This window comes from Gopherus evgoodei, chromosome 5 (genome assembly GCF_007399415.2).
Source record: "Gopherus evgoodei ecotype Sinaloan lineage chromosome 5, rGopEvg1_v1.p, whole genome shotgun sequence".
NCBI classification, from domain to species: Eukaryota; Metazoa; Chordata; order Testudines; family Testudinidae; genus Gopherus; species Gopherus evgoodei.
In genome coordinates this window covers 18,732,705-18,754,926 of record NC_044326.1, presented here as the reverse complement: position 1 = coordinate 18,754,926, position 22,222 = coordinate 18,732,705, and the positions used below count along the sequence as shown (strand labels likewise).

General features: G+C 42.4%; 1 protein-coding gene across 2 annotated transcripts in view; it reads left to right on the top strand.

Moving 5' to 3' along the window:
• Positions 1-17,462, top strand: part of NELFA (negative elongation factor complex member A) — a 39,495-nt gene extending 22,033 nt beyond the window's left edge. For both annotated transcript variants that reach the window (XM_030564599.1, XM_030564598.1), the window contains 5 exons: positions 4,976-5,064; positions 5,802-5,913; positions 9,365-9,618; positions 11,132-11,231; positions 13,137-17,462. In XM_030564599.1, coding sequence (XP_030420459.1) covers positions 4,976-5,064; positions 5,802-5,913; positions 9,365-9,618; positions 11,132-11,231; positions 13,137-13,321 — 740 coding nt within the window. In that variant the 3' untranslated portion in view covers positions 13,322-17,462. The remainder of the gene's footprint in view (positions 1-4,975; positions 5,065-5,801; positions 5,914-9,364; positions 9,619-11,131; positions 11,232-13,136) is intronic.
• Positions 17,463-22,222: the final 4,760 nt, after the last annotated feature.

Genomic DNA, 22,222 nt, shown 5'->3' with positions numbered 1-22,222 from the left:
TAGGGTGGTGAACCGTGCTGATATAGCCATGCCAGGACTATTAGATTCATCTTGTCCCTTCTGACCTTCAAGACCTTGTGAATGAGAGGGATGGGAGGGAATGCGTAGAAGTGATGATCCGTCCAAGGGAGGAGAAAAGTGTTTGAGTGACCCAGGAAGGAGCAGAAGTGAAGACATTTCTTATTGTTATGCTTTGTCATGAGCAGATCTAACTGGGGAGTCCCCCACGTCTCAAAGATGCCTTTCATGACATCTGGACAGAGGGACGACTCGTGGTGGTTGGAAAAGGATCTGCTGAGGTGATCCACTGGCTCATCCTGTGCCTTGGAAGATAGGAGGCTTTGAGGTAGATCAAGTGAGCTAGGCAGAATTCCCACAAGAGAGAAGCACACTCCACACTGCTTCTTTTATATAAAATATTGCTATTGTGTTTGTAAGAACCAACATGCACTTGCCCTTCAGATGGGGTTGGAAGGCCTGACAGCCTAGGCAAACTGCCATGAGCTCCTGATGATGATGATGTGTAGCAAGAGCTCTTCCAGAGACCAGAGTCCCTGAGTCCTGAGGGTCCCAAAGTGAGCTCCTCAGCCCATTGCTGACATGTCTGTGACAACAGACATTGATGGTTGGGGTCTCGAGAATAGGACTTGGTTTGGTCTAACCACCAAAGAAAGGAGGCGATCACTGATGAGGGAAGGGTGATGACCATGTTCAGGTATACCATGCCTGAAAGGGTCTGAACTGTAGTCTTGCTTGCTTCACCACATAGGTTCATGATGCCATATGGCACAGGAGCTTTTAGGCAGTCTCATACCATGGTAATCGGGTTGCTTCTGAAGCTTTTTATGAGCACCCCTATTGTTTGGAACTGGGTTTCCAGGAGGAAGGCTCTGGCTTGGATCAAACTGAGAGTTGCCCTGATGAATTCTGTCTTTTGAACTGGAGAGAAAATAGACTTCTGTATATTTATTAACAGACCTAAGTCCTAGAAAGTTGACTGTATTATACATGTCTCCATCTGGGCCTTGTTCCGATCTCTGATCAACCAGCTGTTGAGATAAGGGTAGACCTGAACCTAGTCTCCTCAGGAAGGCTGCCATGCACTTTGTGAACACGCAGAGGGCTGCTGACAGGCCAAATGGGAGAACGGCAAATTGGTAGTACACATGATTCACAATAAATCCGAGGAACCTTCTGTGTCCCTGAAAGATTGAAATATGAAAATAAGCATCCTTCAAATCGAGGGCAACATACCAGTTCCCTGAGTACAGGAAGAGAATGATGAAGCTCTTTTATGCTAGAAATTGCTTGTGAGAAGGGTCCCTAAAGAGAGATGGGGGAGGGGGGGTTGCGAAAGAGGGGAACAACTGAATTGAAGGGTGTATCCCACTGATCTGAGGTAATACAGGCCCAATCCTGATAGAAGTGGAATAATGGTCCACAAAAATTGGGGAAATCTGATCCATACATTGTCCTTGTATGTTGTCCCCGAGTGTCCCCTCAAAAGGTCTACCACCCTGCCGATTGTCTTGGGGGGCAGGCATGGAAGCAGATGAGGACTAGGGTAGAGGTCTTCTCTTGTACTGTCTGCTCCTCCTCTCAATATAGTCCTGTAGGGACTGGGGCAGGAAGAAGTGAGCAGCTGGTTGGGGCTTTTAGTGATCCTAGAAAGGGCTGATGTATGTAGCCCTAGGGACTTCAGGGTGGCTCTTGAGATCTTGAGGCTATGCATTTTGATGTCTCTTTGCTCTGAGAAGAATGACATACTCTCAAAAGGGAGGTTCTGTAAGGTCTGCTACGCCTCATAGGATAGACCCGAGGATTGAAGCCAAGAGCCTCTCCTCATAACTACCGTCGAAGCCATTGATTGAGCTGCAGAATCTACCATGTCCAAGGCTGCCTGTAGAGATGCCCTTGCCACAGATTTTCCCTCCTCAACTAGGGCTCTGAATTCACTTCTGGACTCCTGTGGCAATAGCTTCTTGAATTTTGCCATCAAGTTCCAAGAATTAAACTCTTAGCAACTCAGGAGCACTTGCTGGTTTGCGATCCTGAGCTGGAGGTGCCTGTTGAATAGACTTTTCTGCCAAAAATAAAGAAGTGAAGCTTTTTTACCCACGAAAGCATATGTCCAAATAAATCTGTTAGTCTTTAAGGTGCCACCAGACTCCGTGTTGCTTTTCTGCCAAAGGAGTCTAATTTTTTGGCATCTCTGGTCTTAAGGGTTGGACTTTGCTGACCCTATTGCTCCCGCTCATTGGCCACTGATACCAGTGAACCCAATGGTGGATGGATGTGAAGGAATTCAAACCCCTTTGCTGGAACAAAGTACTTTTCTCTATCCTTTTAACCATTGGTTATGGGGACACTGGGGTCTGGCATAAGGCCTTGATGGGGTCCATAATGGCTTTGTTTAAGGGCAAAGCCACTCATGAGGGCCTGATGCAGCAGGAAAATCCACCAGGGCATGGAAGGGCTCTGTAATCTCTACGTTCCCCCAGGTTTTGAGCTACTCTTTTGAGGATCTCCTGGTGTTCCCTATAATCATCATTATACGGGAGGGTGCTATGCTTGTTCCCACCGTTGCCTCGTCAAGAGAGAAGGAAGAGGAGGCCTGTACAGGCAAGTAACGCTGTTCCTCATTCTCAGCGTTGGCTGGGTCTCGCAGTGCTGGGTCTTGATATTTAGCACTGGGCTCAGTACTGGAACATGGGCCCTGTTCTGAGAGATGTGGTGGGGGCGCTGCAGACTCTGAAACAACGGAGTAGGATCCTCTGGACTATGACCCATGGACTGGTGGAAAGGCCCAGGCATTCCAGAAAAACTATTATAATGACATTTGCCACTGCACTGGTGGAATGTCCTGGCCCATGTCCACCATTGGGTAACACTGGCTGGAGCAGTGCTGGCTCCTGCAGGTGACATACAACTCTGCCTCTGCGTCAGATTCCGAAGATTCCCTTCCAGGTGACCAAGATGGAGCGGTGCTGGGAGGGAGGATACTGGTGCTGTGCCATCATGGCTGGTTTCCCTTTTGATGGCATCTGGGGCCATGGTGCTGTGGGAGCTCTTGTCTCTGGTGCTGCCACTGACAGCTGCTGTACAGCAGGGGATGGCGGTGCTGGGAGCAATGATACCTCCCTCGGCCTCAAACACCTCTGGTGTGGATGGCATCAACAAAGTAGTTGGGCTCGAATGGACCCTCCACCACGAGAGAGCCAAAGGTGTTGGACTCAATGGTGCCCTTTCCAGGGCTGGAGTCAACAGTACTGGACAAATTGCTGGCGTCTTAGAGCAGCCTGGCATGGGTCGCAGTCTGCCAGTGTCTCTGTCTCTCATGGATTTTGGGATTTGGAATCTCCCCCATCCATCATCTGCTACTTTCTCAGCACCGGCGATGGGAAGCGGTGCTGAGAGTCGCTTACAAGAGCGATCTTCTTTGGCATCAGAGATGCCCGGTGCCAGGAGTCTTGAAAAGCAGAAGAAACATCCTTTCTAGGCACCAGAGAAGCAGAATGGTGCTGCATCTCTCTGAGAAGCCGGGATGCTTCTTCTTGAGGCCAAAGTACTTGGTTCTGAGTCGAAGTGGCTCGGCTCCAAGGGAGGATGAAGTGCCACCACCATGAGGAATAACTTAAGTCTGATGTCCTTTTCTCTCTTAGTGTGGGACCTGAACCCTCTACAGATTCTGCAATGCTCCTGCATGTATGCTTCCCCCAGACATTTGAGGCAGCTGGAATGGCGGGTCACTAACAGACATAGGCTTGTGGCACGACGCACAAGGCTTAAACCCTGGAGACCAAGGCGTGCTCCGGTGCTAGGGGAATGGGTAACCCTGCTAAGCAGGGTACAGTAATCTAAACAGAAACTTAACCACTACAAATAATTATGTACAGTGGAAGAACAAAGCCCACTGAGAGGGGTACTTGTGGGAAAATGTAAGAACGAGCTGAAGTTCCAGCAACTGTCACAGATGGTAAGAAGGATGGGTAGAACCCTTTATAGTGGCGTTACGAGCACACCACTCCAGGGGGCACCAAAGCTGACCTGATAGATACCACTGAGGGAAAAACTTCCCAGTGGCGGTGCTCAGGGTGAGCACACACCTACTTTGGAATGGACTTGGGCAAGCACTTGAAGAATTTAAAGGTAGCCATGTTTGTTTCTGAATTCCACTACTTAAAATGCCATATGCCCTGGAAATATGTTGAGAGGGTTGAACTATCTGTGCTCTTGTGAACATATAAACATCCCAACAAAGATGAATGTGACATTAGCTTTTCCTTTTGTGTTGCAGTTTAAAAAAAAAAAAAAAAAAAAAAGGTTGAAATATTTTGTATTCTATAGTTATTACATAACTAGGTGGAATTTTTAAAGGCTTAATTTTGAATCATTATCTAAATGGTATAAAGGGTCTTCAAGATTTATGTTGAATGATCTTAAAAGAATGAAAAAACATGTTAAGCATTATTTAATAATCCTGAATGAAAAGATTGGGCTACTTAAACACATGCAGAAAACAAATTAGGTGGCATGGTTTTCCTGGAACACTTTCTTCATTTTGTAGTTTGCTAAATGAAAACAAATCTCAATTCATTTTTGTAAGATACAAAACAAGTTAAATTCATTTTTATGAATGAAATCACAGTTGCATTAAGTGTTGTGATGGATAGCTGTGCTTGGTTTCTCTGAAGCTGGCCTGTTCTGTCTGATTGCTCAGATTCAATATCTTAGTGAAATATAAATTTTGTGGTTAATTTAAGCATCAGCTTGATTATGAAACCACTTGGGTATTTTATATGAAAAACGTTGATTTTTTTACTAGCATTGTAACACGTGTTTTTTGTTTTGTTTTTTTTTAAAGTAATTTTTATCAAAATTTTCTTAATCTTTTTTACGTGGATCACTCTAAGAAAATCTGGTTCAGGAATTAGGAAGGTTAACTTGAACTAACTCCATCTTTTCTATCCAATAGATACAGAAGTGGTGGAAAAACAAGCCAAAGAGGAAACAGTAGTGGAAAATGCAACTCCAGATTATGCTGTTGGCCTTGTGTCTACCCAGGTAGGACTTTAAATTGCAGTGAAATTGTGCTGCATAATGCTGGGATATTTTATTCTAAAGGCTAGTTCTGTATCACCTTTAAAGCTTACCTCTAAATGAATAATTATTTTGTAATGATTGCACAAAATATTGTTCTATTCTTGATGTATTTTGCTAATAATATACAATGCAGAATGAACACTTAAATGTGTTCTAGGAAAACTAGTGAGAGCTTTTAGGGTCGATCTTCTCTTCTGAGGGTTAGAAGGGGATGCGAGGCATTTGTGGAAGCCGAAAGGTTATCATTGCAAGCTGCTAAGTCTGTATAGACTTGGGATGACTGACAACATCTCAGGGAGTTTCTGGTGTTCTACGACTTATCTGCACAGGGAAGTTATACCAGTAAAAGGTAGGCTGTGAATTCAAACTGCACTTGTTACACCAGTATAAGTCCCTGTGTGGACACACTTTTATACCAGAATAAGAGTGCCTTTTTCCAGTTTAGTTGATATTGCGTTGGAAGCCGTTTAAAGATAAGGCACTCTTATTCTGGAGGCGTTTCTGATATAATTATAGCAGTTAACTATCATTGTATAATTGGGAAAAATCTCCCATGTAGATAAATTCTTAAGCAAGTGCCAAAAAGAAAGCGCTAATGGAGAAATAGAGAAATGACAAAGTTGACATTACATGTAAAAGGTCAGAATTTCCATGCAGTCATGTTGTATATGGTTGCAAAACCATTTACTGTTTTACAGAAACTTGGCCCTCTGAACAATGAGTCTGCACTACCTTCTACAAGCTATTTGCCTGCAACACCCAGTGTGGTTCCATCTTCGTCCTATATCCCAAGCTCCGAAGTGCAGCCAGGTAAAATCATTTTTGCTAATGGCACTTTATTAATATATTGGTTCTCATATACATTTTCACTGCCATTCATTTGTAATTACAAATGCAGGTCACAATCCTTCAACCCTCCCTGGTGTAAATAATCTCACTGACTTCAATAGGACTATTTGTGTAAGGGTTGCAGGAGAAGGCTTGTAGTTTTTAGTAACAAAAGTCATATCATTTACATTATTTTTAAAAGAAAATTCTTACTTTAAAAGTAGCTATGAAATCACTTTTAATTATAGATCTGACTAAGGCAAAGATTCTTTATCCCCTTAAATGGTTCGTTTGCTTGGTCTTTTTATAGGCAATCTGATTGTAAGCCATTAGGAATGTACATTATTAGTCAAAAGATTGCCCTGTGGCCTGGGTGTGTGAAGGAGAGAGAGGTACTTTCTTAAGTGCTAAACAATAATTGTATAAATTATTGAAGGCTTACTGCTTAACACATGGTGTTCAACCACAACCTATCTTTCTGTCCACCCTCCCACGTTTTTCCTTTGCGTTTTTATGAAGGTCTATTAGGTACAGTTGAGCGCTTAAATTTTTCAAAAATCAAGTTACATTCAATAATAGAAAATAGGGAAGGGTTAAAATAAGTGCAGAATTAACCCTGGGATCAAAAGGTTTAACACTCCCCCTCTCTCCCAAACGCACAATGGAGCAGGGACTTGTCGTCATACAGGTCTGTAAGATATCTAATACACCTAAATAATAGTGATTCGTTAACAAAGCACTTTGGGATAAATTCACAGCCAACAAAGAACTGACATTTCAATTATATGCAACTTGCTTTACCCTGGTGCCTGTGTACAGGTTCCTACCGTAGCAATGTTTACTTTTCAGTTCAGGAACTTTTGGCACAGTAGTCACTGTGGAGGGTGTATGTAGAATTTATACAAGCTTGGCTCGGAAACAGAGTTCCAAATCTCTCAGAAGCCCTGTATAAATCTGTCTCTGGCTGCAATGCAGCTTGGCAGGTCTGGAAAGTACATGATCTGAAGCATCAGCAATGTCAGCTGCTAGTGTTTTCTCTGTTAGCATTGTATCTAACTGCAGAAAAAGCATTGTATCTAACTGCAGAAAAAGCATCATGTGAAGCTCTGAGTCTTGCTAGTTGCATTTTATTTTTCCTTTCTAACTATTTCTTTTGGATCGTATGTGATATCTGTATTTTGTAGCCAGGGAGTTTAACATTGTCTTGTTTAATTAAAGTACATATAATGAAGACCAAATATTTTGGTTTACTGTCATTTGAACTTGCATAGATCTCTCTCTTCCAAGAACCTTTAAGTGTCTTAGACAATCAGCGTCCTTGTCAGATAAAAGTATTTACTGTTTTTCAGATGGAGAAGATGAGATACAGAGGTTAAGTGACTTGCCTGGGGTCACATGAGTTAATGCCAGAGCCAGGGATAGAACTAAGAGATCCTAACTCCCAGTATTGAGCTTTCATTGGCAGAAAAGACTACCTCTCACACTCTGTAATTAACACAAACCTCCCTCCTACTTCTTTAGAATAAACATGAAAGCTTGCCAAAGGTTGTGTTTTCCAGTGTCCATGTCCATTAGCTTGAGTAAATAAATGAATAAAATATAATCCACGCTAGAATTACAGGGCCCCAAATTATGTGCCCCCTAACAATTCTTATCAACCACTTTGTTTATGCAGTTCATAGTTAATCCTGAAATTCATTGTGGGTGGAAAAATTGGCTCCTAAAACTGGATGCACAATTTACAAATTGGGCAACAGTAAACAGTGTCAAAAACACAAATTATACCAGATTAAATGTCTTAAAGTAAAAAGTAGAGAACCATATGAACCTTGAATTCTGGGGGCTTATTCAAATATACTGTCTCAATTATGCATACATTTTCTATTTCTTCATACCAACTGTCCATGAAATAAATAGGCAACCTATTTTTATAGTGGCCCTCGAAATTACAAGGGGTGTACCACATTCACCATTTGATTAACCTCTTCTACCTTTACTTATGCTTCAGTTGATCTAAAAGTTCTTGAAAACCTTACATTTATATATTGTTTGTCTGTCTTTTTTTGTCCTTTTCCCTCTTAATTTGTGGTGACTATATCTCTTTATTTCATATACCCCTTATGGCTTTGAATGCCCTCTCTGGTTTTCACGGTCAAGGTTAAGAACCTCTTTCTTTAAATATTTTGTTTCGTCGTTGTGGCAGGAAATACTTTTAATTGGTCAGTGCCATACTTCACATATTTGGGAGCTAATTGCTTTATAGTTTGACCTTGTGTTTTATGTAATACAACAAACTGTGCATCTTGGATCGCTCTGGCTACTAACAACCTCCAAGAGAAAAGCTGTTGTTATGGTGTCTTGCTGAAATCCCAACTCATGCACTTACATTCTGCCAATTTTTTTCTCCTCCTTTTGCGCTCTGTGCCCGCCCATCGAGTTTCAATTGAAACTCAGTCATATTCATCGCTTCCTGCCCTAAATTGTTTATAAAGATGCTAAGCTTTGTTAAATAGTATAAGCTTTTTCAATAGCCCCTAAGTAACTTAGGAGTCAGTGGGACTTAGGGGCTTTTGAAAATTTTACCCAGCTTCTTTGTTTAAGCCAAGAGTAAGCTGCATGTCATGGTAAGCTAAGTAATTCATTGATTGGTACAGTTTGTAAAGCTGTGTGGGAGTCTTCAAATGACAAGATTATAACTTGATAAATTGTAGAATCTGTGACTGATGTCATTGTCTGGGATTTTCCTCTAAAATGTTTTGAGTTCAAACTGGATTTGAAATAGTTACTGTGTAGTTTTGAGGTTTAATTGTACTAGTTGCTTATCCGTTTCGGGAGAGAAGGGAGCAGGCCTCTCCAGTAACCCTTTCCTTTTCAGTGGTCCTCTAAACAACAGGTGATCCAAGGACGATTTTAATTTTGTAATTCTTGTTGCTTAGCCTGTTTTTCAATCTATCTTCTCAATATTCACTGACTGGCTGAGACTAGGAATTAATTTTGACTTCCTTTGGGAGGTTGCTTCTAATTTTAGTTTGGATAATGAAACGTTTCTCTAATTTCAGCTCCTGCATAATAGGTATTCCTGTAATAATTGTGCTATGCTTATAATTATGGAGTAGAACTCAAATTTATAAAGCAGACTCCATTAAATACAAATTTCACTGCTAAGTATAGCACAACTCAGATTTGCCAGTTGGAAGTCCCCGAACTGTCTCCCATTATTGCTAAAGGGAATGCAGTGGAAAGGGAGAGAGAATGTAGTTTTTCAAATGTGATTAAATGAGCCATTTATTTTATTTATAGATTACATCACTAAAACATGGCTCTCTGGAACTCTTGTCTCTCTGAATCTAGATACTTTTAAAAGGCACCGTAGTATCCAAGACCCTTATCCAATTGCAGGTGTGGGTTTTTTTAATTATGTTTGTTCATGCAGCTGGATCTGTGCGAGAGGCCATACAGACGAACAGACAACCTGAAGAGCCTATAGCTCCAAACACGACTCCTCTTCCTGCTCAGTTCAAACAACGAACACCCATGTATAACAGTAACTCAAATCCAGCTGCAGCCACACCGACTTCACCTCTAACACCTACTACGCCTCCCGCCATTTCCCCTGCCTCACAACCTCCACAAGTAGCCCCCCAAACTCCGCAGCAGCCACCACCCAAGAAAAGCCTTTCTCTCACGGTAAGTAGGAGTGTAATCTGTAGATTAGCAGTGACTGTACAGTGGAAGAAGATAGCAATTGATCATCCTAAAGTGAAAGCTTTGAATGGTCAGATATTGTAAAATGCAGGAAATGTCAGACACTCAAATTGCTGGACTACATCTCTTTTCTGTTGCTGATTAAGGTCACGATCCTGTAAACTTTAATGCACATGCCTGAAGTTAAGTACATGAGTAGTCCCAGGTCATAGAGTTCTACAGCCAGAAGGCACCATCAGATCCCTAGTCTGACATCCTGTATGTCACAGACCACCAACACCATCCAGCAGCTGCACGCTAAACCCAACAACTAAACTTAGACCGAAGTATTACAGCCTACAAGGGGATTAGACTATTATGCGCCACCGGCAGAATAGGAGGGACTGAGGTGCATCACTACCCAAGGCCTCTGCAATGGAAGGGAAATGGTTTAAGTGAGAGAGACCCAGATAATCCGGGCAAGTGACATTTCATGCTCCAGAAGAAGTCCAGACAGGGAGAGAGACTCTCTAACCTGGGGGGAAATCCCTTCTTGACCCCACATATGGCAATCAGTTAGAGCAAGAATCAGCCAGCTAAACATGTGAGAGGGAAAATGTTCAGTACCACCTCAGAGCACAGGCCTGCCCCTATCCAATGTCCCAGCTCCAGCTGTGGCCATCTCTGATGCTTCAGAGGTAGGAGATCAAACAAAACAATATATTGGGAGTGGGGAGCTGGAATTCCTTCCTGAACCCTGCAGGTGACCATGAGCATGAGCTTTAGGTCTTCAGTGTTAAGTTAAGCATGTGCATGAGGGTTGGAAGAATCATGGCCTTAAGAAAGGGTTGTGTGACCCCCCGCCCTTCTTTTTAATGATTTTGCTATATTAAGTCAGTCTCTCTCTCTCAAAAAAGAAAAAAAAAATCTCTTTAATGAAAACTGTCCCAGCAGCAGCCCGATGGCCTGCAAGTCTGGGTAGGAAGAATCTGTAACGTCACAAAAGGGATGGAAGAAACAGATGCTCCTGAACGTCCTCAATGATTTTTTTTTTTTCATTTATGTAAAATTTTAACACTTTGTTCCCTTGCCACCTCTCCACACACACAAGTCAGTAAAGTGGACTCTTCCCCCTCCATAAAAAGAAATTCTTCACCACATGGGTTTTTTCCCCTTAAAAAAACTTCTACAGCAGAAGCAGTTGAAGTTTGAAATGTGCTGGTGTAGTCCTTAAGGAAAAGTGGAGCAGAGGTGTCCCTGAGAGGTCTGTGCTCTGTCACAGAAGTGACTGCCTTAAAATTGTGTGAAAATGGGGCTTATAATGTGAACTCTTTTGCAACCTCAACAATGTGTGCCACTATGTGCCTGTTATAAAAAGGCATGAGTGGACTTATTTTCTATAAGAATAAAGATCACCATGTAGCCTGTGTCTCATCTTGAATGTTGAATGTAACTTACTGTGTTCTTCAGTAGCACTTTCTCCACTGAAATACACACTTTCTTTAATATGTTGCAGAGGGAGCAAATGTATGCCGCGCAGGAAATGTTCAAGACTGCAAACAAAGTTACCAGGCCAGAAAAGGCTCTTATCCTTGGGTTCATGGCAGGATCCAGAGGTATATATTACAACCAGTGTTATTTGGAGGACCAGTAGATGCTGTGAAGCACCACTAAAATGTAAAGATATGCTGCTTTAGTGATAATCTGGGCACGATCTTATTTTATGGCTTAAATGTAATAATTGGGAGGATCAGGGAAAGAGTCTGTTCTAAAGGTATGGAGTGCCTCACTGCGCTTTCTTGCAACAGCTGAACTATTCAGTTGCCCCTACAAGAATGCATTGGAAAGCTTGTATGGCATGGCTGTGTCAACATACCAGCTGAAGTCTAAAGTCTTGTGAGTGTTAGTTGGAGGGGTGCTGACATCTGACTGCTCTGACAAACTGTATTTTTGTAGTTATAAAATGTGCCCTTAAGGACATGCACATACTTCAGTAAATAACAAATAACCGTAATACCATTGCTCGTACACAAGCATGTAGTGGACCTCAGGGGGCACCCACCCCTACAGACCAAACTAGTCCACACTCTCGTCAGGTGAAAATACTTGTGAATAGGCCTGGTGCTGTGCTCGGAAGGTCAGTAAGTGCGGGTGCTGTCAGACCAGGATGAGGAGGGAGCTCAAGAGTACAGAGTCTCTTCACTAATTCATTAATTTTTTAAATGTGGCAAATATTGACTCAAGCACATCAGGTGATCTCAAATCCTATGATAAATCTCAGAGAGAGCAAGCCTGGTCCTAAGGTATAAACCAAAAGTTAACACCTTGGCTAGTACCCAGAGGAGAATTCAGTGCCACTGCAGTTCTTGAGAACTGATGCAGTTGTCCGTGAGTTAACTTCACCTCCTGCACCAGCTGTAACTTCTGTCTTAATACACAAGGCTCTCATCACCATAGTGTGAGCACTCTGGTGCGTAGCCCATGCAGAATACATTACAGTAATCCTCTCTTAAGATGACAAAGGTATGAAATACTGTGGTAGGGCCTGGATTTGAAAGAGAGTCTTGTGCACCTTGCCAGGCACAGAGGAGGAAAGGTGCTCTTGACCCTAGACTGCTCCTGGGATTCCAGGAACAAGAGGCTCCTCATTTACCAAACTCAGGAAGTACAAACCTATCACTAAATATTTCTTAAGAGATTCAGTAACACCTGCGGACCAAATCAAGTTTAGACTCAGCCAACTCATGTAAAGTGCATCAGTTGTACAAAGTGGCATTCATGTGCAGAGCACCTCCAAACTGAGCTTCATGGACAATTTGTGCAATGCTGGAGTTACATAATAGGATGCAGACTATTTGGAGATATATATTCTGTAGTAATACCTGACCTTTACAATGGAGTTCGTTAAGTGGCTGCAAATGACATGACTATATTTCTTAGCTTCTATTTGTATTATCTACAGTTCATGACATAAATGTAACATGTAATAATCTTCCTAGTGGTGGTACTGCAGTGTTGGTTTGAGAGGTTTTCACTGAAACAATGTTCATCCCATCTTCCAAAACAAATGAAATCTGTTAGGACTTGCAGCAAACTGTGTGTTAGCATTATAATAATTTAATTAGTTTTCTAAAGCTTAAAGCTGAACTGACATTAAGCTCCCAAAGATCTCTTCATTAAGATCTCAAATCATTACCTGCAGAAATAAGAGTGACACACTGAAAGTTTTGCAAACATTGTCCCTCCCCACCAGTTACCTTACTAAGTCCTTAGTTTGGTCCCAGTTCCCTTTTTATGTACTTCATGAATTTAAACTGTGATCTGTGAAAGTATGTGGCTTCCTGCGTCATTCCAGGTGCTAGTGATACTGAAGCTCATCAGGTTTTTGGTTTCTTCCTCCCTCTGGCTCTGGCAGATCCAAAGCTTTTCCTTACTCTTTAATTTTGCTAACTGGCTGTGTTGAAATGTCTTAACTTTCAGTTTGACTATGTATTTTTTTTTTTTTATTTTTGTCTCCACAGAGAATCCTTGCCAAGAGCAAGGCGACATCATTCAGATTAAACTTAGTGAGCATACAGAAGTTTTACCAAAGGCCGATGGCACTGGGAGCACCACCATGTTAGTTGACACAGTCTTTGAAATGAACTATGCTACAGGCCAGTGGACCAGACTCAAGAAGTACAAACCTATAACTAATGTTTCCTAAGAGATTCAGTAACAACAAACTGCGGACCAAACCAAGACTAGAATCAGCCAGCTCCTGTAGAGTGCGTCAGTTGTACAAAATGGCATTCATGTGTAGGTTTCTTATTCCCTTCCAGAAGACAAGTTGTGGCGATCCAAACTAACTGGGCTCAGGTGACTGCAGTATGAAGATACTGTCAAACTGACTGACTTTTTTTTTTTTTTTTAAGGTGGCGGAAAAGTTAACATTTTATTCTGTGATTCAGGGTGCCAGAAATTGAGATCACAGCTGAAAATTTGCTTTTCACTTTGAGAGCATTTCAGCTCCAAGCACTGAGGAAAGGACAATTACAGAATCACAGTTTACCACTAAGGGCATAGATTTTATTGCAGAAATATTTACTCTGACTACATGGGTTCCATCCACATACGGACACTTGCACCACCACAGGTATTTGCAGTTATTCCAGCAATTTGATTGCAGTAAATCTAACTACTGCGAGTGGTAGATGTCTAATGGCACCACTGTGTGTTTAGCTTGTCTTTTCCAGGATCGTAGGATGGTTTGAGAAGCTTTGTTACTCTTGCTGTATTGTGAATATTAATGCCCAGCACGAGTTAATCTGTAATCAGTTGAGATGGAGGGGAACTGAATATCTTAACCTTTTATGCAGCGAAATTTATAATTTCCTTTAGTGTCAAACTTAAGATTGCCAAAAAAAATTCTCACCTAGCTTATGGGCTGCTTAGAGATCATAGCTCTTTGCTACCACATGAGGCGCACCGTGGAGATTAATCTCTGGCTCTTGTACAGCAGGCCCCCTGGGCAACATACCTTTCTCTTGGAGGGAACGAAGCTTGTTTTGTGCTTACATGCCTTTCAAGAACAGTTGAGTGTTACTGCAGTCTTAAGAGTGACTCTTCCAGCCAGAAAGTGGAAGGTTAGCGAGACTTGCCTTTATGGCAAATTCCTGTTTGTTTTTTTGTTCAGTGCAAGTTTGACTAAGCCACTGGGCATTTGATGACCAAGGCCTGGACTACACAGTTTTTGTACTGGTACAACTGTTGCGTGTGACATTCTTGAAAACTGATCTAGTTATACCAGTACAACCTCTAGCATGAATGCAGTTTTATACCCGCATAAAGGGGTCTTATGCTTGTATAGCTTATTCCCATTCCCATACAGGAATAGCTATACCATACATGCACAGATGCCAATATAATTGTACCAAACTAGGAGGACTGTACCACTTTAACTGAACTGGTACAGTTAAAGCGATACAGCTTGTGTGTAGACCAGGCATAAGTAGTGACTTCAGAATTTGGCCCTTAATGGAGACTTGTGTTAAATGTCCATGTTTAAATTTCTTTCAGCCAATCTCGTGTGGGGTTGCACTTGCCTGGGAAGGTGATGCTGGGGAGGGAGAAGTACAAGGATAAGTCACATAACATTGTGTGAGACTGATGTGGGGCCTTGTGATGACTCAAGGTTGGCCTTAAAAAGAAATGTTAATCTATGACTTAGGCCAACACAAGATCTTTTTCTAAGATAAAAGCAAATATCCCCTAAGTGATACATCCGTGTGCAAACATGGCCTATAGATACTGTCATTTAAAGTTTTATATTGGGCATTTTTATTTTCAGATTATCCAGCTATGTGCCTATCTGAACAGGGTGAGCATTAATGAGGAAATGTATTTACAACATTTTATTGTGATTTGATCAAAAGTATGTATATTTTTGCTCCAACAAAATTAAGGTCCAGAATATCCTAAATTAACTATTCTAATACTTAGTGGTTGAGTTGTACTGTTGGAGCTTCTATTATCACTAAAGAGTTGTGTGCATATATCAGTGAGAGAATGGGACCCCTCAGCATAACTGTCACTCTGGAAGGTGCCCTCTACTTAATTACTCCATTTCTGCAGCGAGGTCGATTATTTTCCAACTGATACAAACCAGCCAAACAAGCAACAGGAACCAGTTAAGATAAGTGGAGGGTTTTAGTTTTTAGAATGAATTCAGTATGAGATGCATTCATAATGGTTATAACTTCTTTGATTTAATACATTACAAATGAAGGGCTAAAGTCAGAATATGAAAGAAGTATTTGTCTTTTTAAAAATGTGTAAGGAATAAATTACATTCCTTTTCCATCTTGTTTGCTTTCAGGTTTTAAAATAGTCCATGTGATAACTAGTTTTCTATAAACTAAACCAGTGTGACACTTCTGTCTTAACTGCTACTGCTGTAATACATTTTTGTCTTCTGCTAATTAGAAATCTAATCAGAAATTAGATGAGGGGTTGGTTTTGTTTTATAAGAATCAATGTTTAGAGGATTGGACACCTTAGGGGATGTGCACTCACATCCCAAGTTATTGGTTCAAAACTTGGCCCTGTTTGGTAGTGATCAGAAGCTGTCATTTGGTGGGTCTTTAGTTTACATGAGATGAGTTGGGGCTTCTCAGTCCAGTGTGTAGTGGACAGACATTCACATCCCCAAAATTCAGTGAACAAAAGCAAGGACGAGGACTGCATGGGCAAGATGATGCCCCCTCTCCCTAAGTAGTCCCCTCCAGAACTCAGTTGAAGCATTAGAATGAAGCAGGATGGGGGAAACTTACACTGCTGCTACCTGCTCTGTACTTACTGTATAGATGGACAGACTTCACTCTCCAGGCCTATTCAGCTAAGACTAGTCATGTGCACTAAACCAATTAGTTTTTAAATAGTAACAAAATATTTTAAATTCATTCTCAGTAGAACTGAGACAATTTAACATTGCTATAATAATTAGCAATCTTATTTTTAAATACAAAAGCTTCTTTCTCTTGGCTGGATCTAGCCCTAAGGACTGTAAACTTATTTCAGCTAGCTCTGTATCTGTTGTCCTTTAAAAAAACAAAAAATGAAATGAAAGTAGCCATTTAAATGTTTTTAGAATCATTACACTGCTGAGAAACTAAACTACATGGAGAGCCCTGCATCATAGCTTGGAAACACTGAACCAGTGCTGTGAGAAGAGGACAGCTAGTGCCAGATAGCTCAGGAAACAGCAAAGCAAGCACTTGAATTCCTGTATATTACTTAATCTTTATTTTACAAAGCAAATCTGACTCTTTGAGCTTGATATTTTTTGTCTTAACTTTTCAGTCATTTAGATGCTAGGTGGATATTGTACGTGAGGCTCAGCATGCAAAGCTAAACAAAACCCAAGTTAACTCTAGAATGATGTGCTGAAGCCCCCCACTAACTAGGCATGGGAGGTGCACACATTATTCAGGGCTAATGTTCTTAAAATCCATTTTCTTGTTTCCCTTTACTGTAGCCCAACATTCTAGGCCCTAGTCTGTGAGCCAGAACTTCACATGTGCATTGTGGGGCAGCTTCAGCAAACAAGAATGCCCCAGGGAATTTACATTGGGAGCAAAGAGGAGACCTCTTGTCTTTTTATCTTTTTAAGTTTGTGAAAGTCCCCCCAGCCTGCTTACTGAGGGGCCACTCAGAATTAGTTTCTCTTTATTTAGTATTCTAAGGTGAAGTTTAGGATAGAAACAGGTAACATAACACCTTTCTCTCCTACTAGCTTTCATCTCTTCTGAGGTGAGGAAACACCTTTTCCTGACAAAGCATTCTCTAGTAATTCCCATCCAGCCCCTCAAAACACTGCCCAGTTCTTAGGATGACTAACTCTGTAGTTCCGGATTGGTGCCCTAAGGGTTCTCAGTTTTTATTTGTAGGTTTGCTATTAACCTTTCAGTCAAATAAAATAGGATGCTGGATGTGACAGGGAAAATCTTCTTTGAAGTAGTTAATGAAATAGGCCCATGTGAAGTTGCTAATTTCCCCCACTTAATCTGTCAAAGTGCAGACCACTCAAATAAAAGAAACTTGATACTTTGGCATTGTAGAGCTTGAGGTTGGCTCGCACTTTCATAGCGAGATCTGACTAGAAAAAAGACTGAAAAATGTTAAGCCAGAGCCCACTGGGAATCTGGTGCCTTTAACAAGAAATGTCATTTTGTAAAATGTTACATCTATAGCATAGCCCGTATGTTTTCTATTGTTTTTTGTACAGTTGTAAATTCAAGATCTTCTGTCTTCGGGTACGTATTTTCAGTGTACTACAGTCTGTATAATAAAAGTTTAGATTTTCTAAAGAAACTGTAAGGTCAGTTTTTACAATGATGTATTTCTACATATTGAGCTAACAGCTAGCTAGTAGTGTGTACTAGCTGCCTAACAAAATGATCTTATGTCACAGTGCATATTATATATAATATAGCCCAGCTTTAAAATAAACTCACTGGGTTATTTATAGTACTTTTATGTAGTTACATTCTTTAAAGTTAGCACAGGTCAACTTTACTATATAGAACTACATGCAGGACAGGCTGCAGTTGTTAAGATGACACTCTGTGCCTAGTTTGGGTCACTGCTTGTTAATGAGATTGACAGTAGTGAATCCTGTTAATAATCTTTGTGTCTCAATCCTGACCATTCTCTGAAGAGCCATGTGGGACTGATATGAAAATATTTCAGACTCATAGGACTGGAAGGGACCTCAGAGGTCATCTAGTCCAGTCCCCTGTATTCAGGGCAGGACTAAGTATTATCTAAACCATTCCTGACAGGTGTTTGTCTAACCCAAGGGTCGGCAACCTTTCAGAAGTGGGGTGCCGAGTCTTCATTTATTCACTCTAGTTTAAGGTTTCGCGTGCCAGTAATACATTAACGTTTTTAGAAGGTCTCTTTCTAGTAGTCTATAATATATAACTAAACTGTTGTATGTAAAGTAAATAAGGTTTTTTAAATGTTTAAGGAGCTTCATTTAAAACTAAATTAAAGTGCCGAGCCCCCTCGGACCAGTGGCCAGGACTCAGGCAGTGTGAGTGCTGCTGAAAATCAGCTTGCGTGCTGCCTTTGGCACCTGTGCCATAGGTTGCCCACCCCTGGTCTAACCTGTTCTTAAAACATGTTGACTTCAAAATAGCAGTACCCCTCCTTGTGTTCAGGAGGCTCAATTTTAATACACTGCCCTCTTTGTACAGCTTACTGCAGAGTAGCTGTACCAGCATCTTCAGAATGACCAATATGTTTAATCCCTGATTTGAGTAGCAGAGATGTTATGCTCACCCTGCGTTCTTAACACCAGCTGCCATTGACTCAGTTGGCACTGGTACTGTTTCACATTCTAAATGATGTGGCTCTTGGCCTCCTTTTTAACTGTCTAGGTTCTTAAATCAGCACCAACCACTTTGTCCTGACTGGTACTGTATTAGCTGGGACACCCTTTAGGTTTCCTACTATCGGACCCTAGATATGGTAAGCAATCATGGCTTTGTTCGGGTGTGTAACTTTCTACCACCTCCCTAATCCAAAAATACAACCCATACCACAGAGTTAAAAATAAACTTCAGGTATTTTGTTTCAAAATGGTTTATTTAAAAGATGGTTGCTGGCAATTTCTTTACCTAATCCTCCCCCTCACCTTTTGTTGGTAATTAAAAAAAACAATTTCCCTGTTACAGGGCCTATAGAACTCTAAGAAGCCTGCTGGCAGACCTGTAATAGATTTATTAAACCAGAGGTGGCTAACCTGAGCCCGAGAAGGAGCCAGAATTTACCAATGTACATTGCCAAAAAGCCACAGTAATAAATCAGCAGTCCCTCCCCCAACTCTCCCCCCACCTCCAAGTGTCTCCTACCCACTAGCAGCCCTGCCACTCAGCACCAGCTCCTCCCTCCTTGCCCCTCCTGATCAGCTGTTTTGTGGCATGCAGGAAGCCCAGGGGAGGAGCACGGACATGGCAGGCTCAGGGAGGGGGCAGGAAGGGGTGGAGTTGGGGGCAGGGCCTGTGGCAGAACCAGGGGTTGAGCAGTGAGCATCCTGCCTCAGCACATTGGTGCCTGTAACTCCAGCTTCCAAATCGGTGCCTATGCAAGAAGGCACATATTAGCTTCTGAAGAGCCGCATGTGGCTCCAGAGCCACTAGTTGGCCAACCCTGTATTTAAACAATATCTACTTCTGAGGGAATTCTGCACCTAAAAATTCTGCAAATTTTTTGTCCAATAAATATGGCTCCAGCATGGTAGTGGGGAGCACAATTTCCACAGAAGCAGTTGATGAAGGAAGAACAGCTCGTACTGCCAATACACTCTCTGCTGGTGCTACCCTCTTCATCCTCTCCAGATGAGGCAGTATCACCAGCCTCTCTCTCTCTCACCTCTAGATGATAAGCAATGCCAGGATCTTCCCAGGAGAATTGTGGGCTTCAGATTCCACTGCAAGAGATCCAGGATCAGGTTCACAAACTCTTGGTCACTCCAGGCTATAGCTCCTCCTCAAGCAGCACTCCCAATTAACAAGGCCATCACAGAGCCTGCCTAAGAGGTCTGGCACACACTGGCCACTCGTTCCCTGACCCAAAAGAGGGCTGAGAAACATTACTTCATTCTCTCCAAGAGAGCAGAATTTGTTTTCCCACCCTAACCCCAATTCTCTTGTGGTCCAGGCAGTCACAGAGAGAAGCCAGCCCACGGTCACTCTACTGGACAAAGACACCAGGCAAATAGACCTCTTCAGAAGGAAGATTCCCCACCCTCCCCTTCAGCTACCTTAGTATTCTGCACATTACCAAGCTTTGATGTCCAAAAACAACTTGAATTACCACACGCTGTTGGAATTCATGAACAAGCTCCTTCAGGAATACAGACCTCAGTCCAGGCCATCCTGGACACAGGAAAACTAGTTGCAAGATCTTTCCTCTGGGTGTCCCTTAATGCAATGGACACAGTGTCATGCTCCATGGTGTCTTGGCTACAGGCCTCGAGTTTCCCCAAAGAGGTCCAAACTACCATGAAGGATTTTCCCTTTGAGGGTATCAACCTCTTTAGTGAGGAAACAGAGTAGTCACTGCATACCCTAAACCTGTGAAACTACCCTCCTTTCTGGGGATATATATTCTGACTTCCCACAGAGACTCCAAGGTCTCCTCTGCCTCCATCCTTCTTCCAGCAAAGGACATATAAACCTCCCTGGAAGTGACTGAGGACCCAGTGGAATAGACAGCCTGCACCACCATCCTCCGCTCTGCAGTCTTAGCTACTGCTCAGAAAGTCATTTTGATGTGGCATCTGACAGCGTCTTCTGCTACCCCCTTTTTGGTGGCTGCCTGGCCTGTTTTCTTCCAGTGTAGACCATTATCACAATGGACAAATGGGTCCTGGTCATCCCTGCAACACCCCTGCCCTTTTCCTCTTCAGAGACACCTCCAATGAAACAATTCTCAAACAAGAGGCAGACTCCCTTCTCCAACTGGGGACACCAGAAACTGCACCACCCCTCACACAGGGAAGGACTTTTTTTACGTAAGGTACTTCCTCACCCCCCCAAAAGAAGTAGGGCTGGAGACCCATTCTGGACTTCAAAGAGCTGAATATCTTCCTATGACACGCAAAGTTCAGAATGACCACCCTGGCCTCTAATATCCTTCTTCCTCACTTTGAAAGATGCATATTTTCATTTGGACATGCACCCCACTCCCAGGAGCGTCCTGTGCTTCATAGTGGGCTCAAAGCACTTTCAATACAGGGTGCCCCTCTTCGGCCTCTCCATGCCCACAACAATATTTATGAAAATACTTGTGGTGGTGACTGCATACCTTTACAGATAGGGAGGAGTGATCTTTCCATATCTGTACAATTGGCTGCTTGTGGGTTGGTCATGCCAGGAGGTATGAGCAACATCACTATCACTGTAAGTAAGTCCATATTGATACCGAGGCAAAAAATCTAATTCATCAGGATGGACCTGAACCTGGTCACAGCCAAGGCCTACTTACCTCATGACTGATTCCTTGCCATGAGGGATCTCATCAACCAGCTTTAACTCAGATGCCAGCCCAATCCTGCCTCATTCTATTCGGTTACATGGTGGTGTGCACCTCTGTTACCCCGTTTGCACATCCCACTACTGAAAAATTTCTAAAAGGCGTCATATGGACATTCCCTCTGGTTTCAAAACCAGCCTGTCTGGGATCTGAACCTCAACCTCTTTGCTTTCATGAGACCACCATTTACCTTCTTGTTCCTGCACCTGTCTTTCAAAGTCACCTTCTTGATAGCAATGACCTCTATTAGAAGGGTTGGGGAGCTTGGAGTCCTTCGGGCAGACCTACCTTACACAATTTTCCACGAAGACAAAGGTTTGTTGAGACTGCATCCAAAGTTCATACCAAAAGTACCTTCTGAACTTCACCTTAACCAGCCTGTTGACCTTCTGGGGTTTTACCCTTAGCCTCACCACAGCATGTAAGAGACAAGACTCCATTCTCTGGACATGTGCAGGGCTCTAGCCTTCTACCTGCATGGAACAGCAGCATCCTTTTGGAAGTCTCCAAGGTTGTTTACTGCTATTGCCGAAAGAATGAAAGGGTAATCGATCTCCTTTCAAAGGCTCTCTAGGTGAATTTCCTCCTGCATTATCCTTTGCTATGATCTGATGATAACCTCTCCTCCTGAACCTGTCAGGGCCCAATCTACAAGAGCCCAAGTGGCATCCGTAGCGTCCTTACAGTATATCCCCCTTTTAGATATGCAGAGCAACTACTTGGGCTTCGTGCACACTTTACCAGGCAAGCTTTGGCTGCCAGTGCCTCCTTTGGCTCAGAGAGCCTCCACTCTGTAGTACTGCATGTTTCCTGGCACCCTCCTCCTCAGCAAACACTTCTTGGGAGTCAACCCGTAGTGAACACTCATAGGAAACAGAAAGGAAGGTTGTTTACATGACAGTAACTGGAGTTATTTGAGATGTGGTCCCTATTGGTATTCACCGCTCGCCCTCCTTCTCTGCTCAGGTCATCACGTGATTTGAACCATGCTGCCTGTTATGGCCTCAGTTGGGAGCACGAAGAGGCA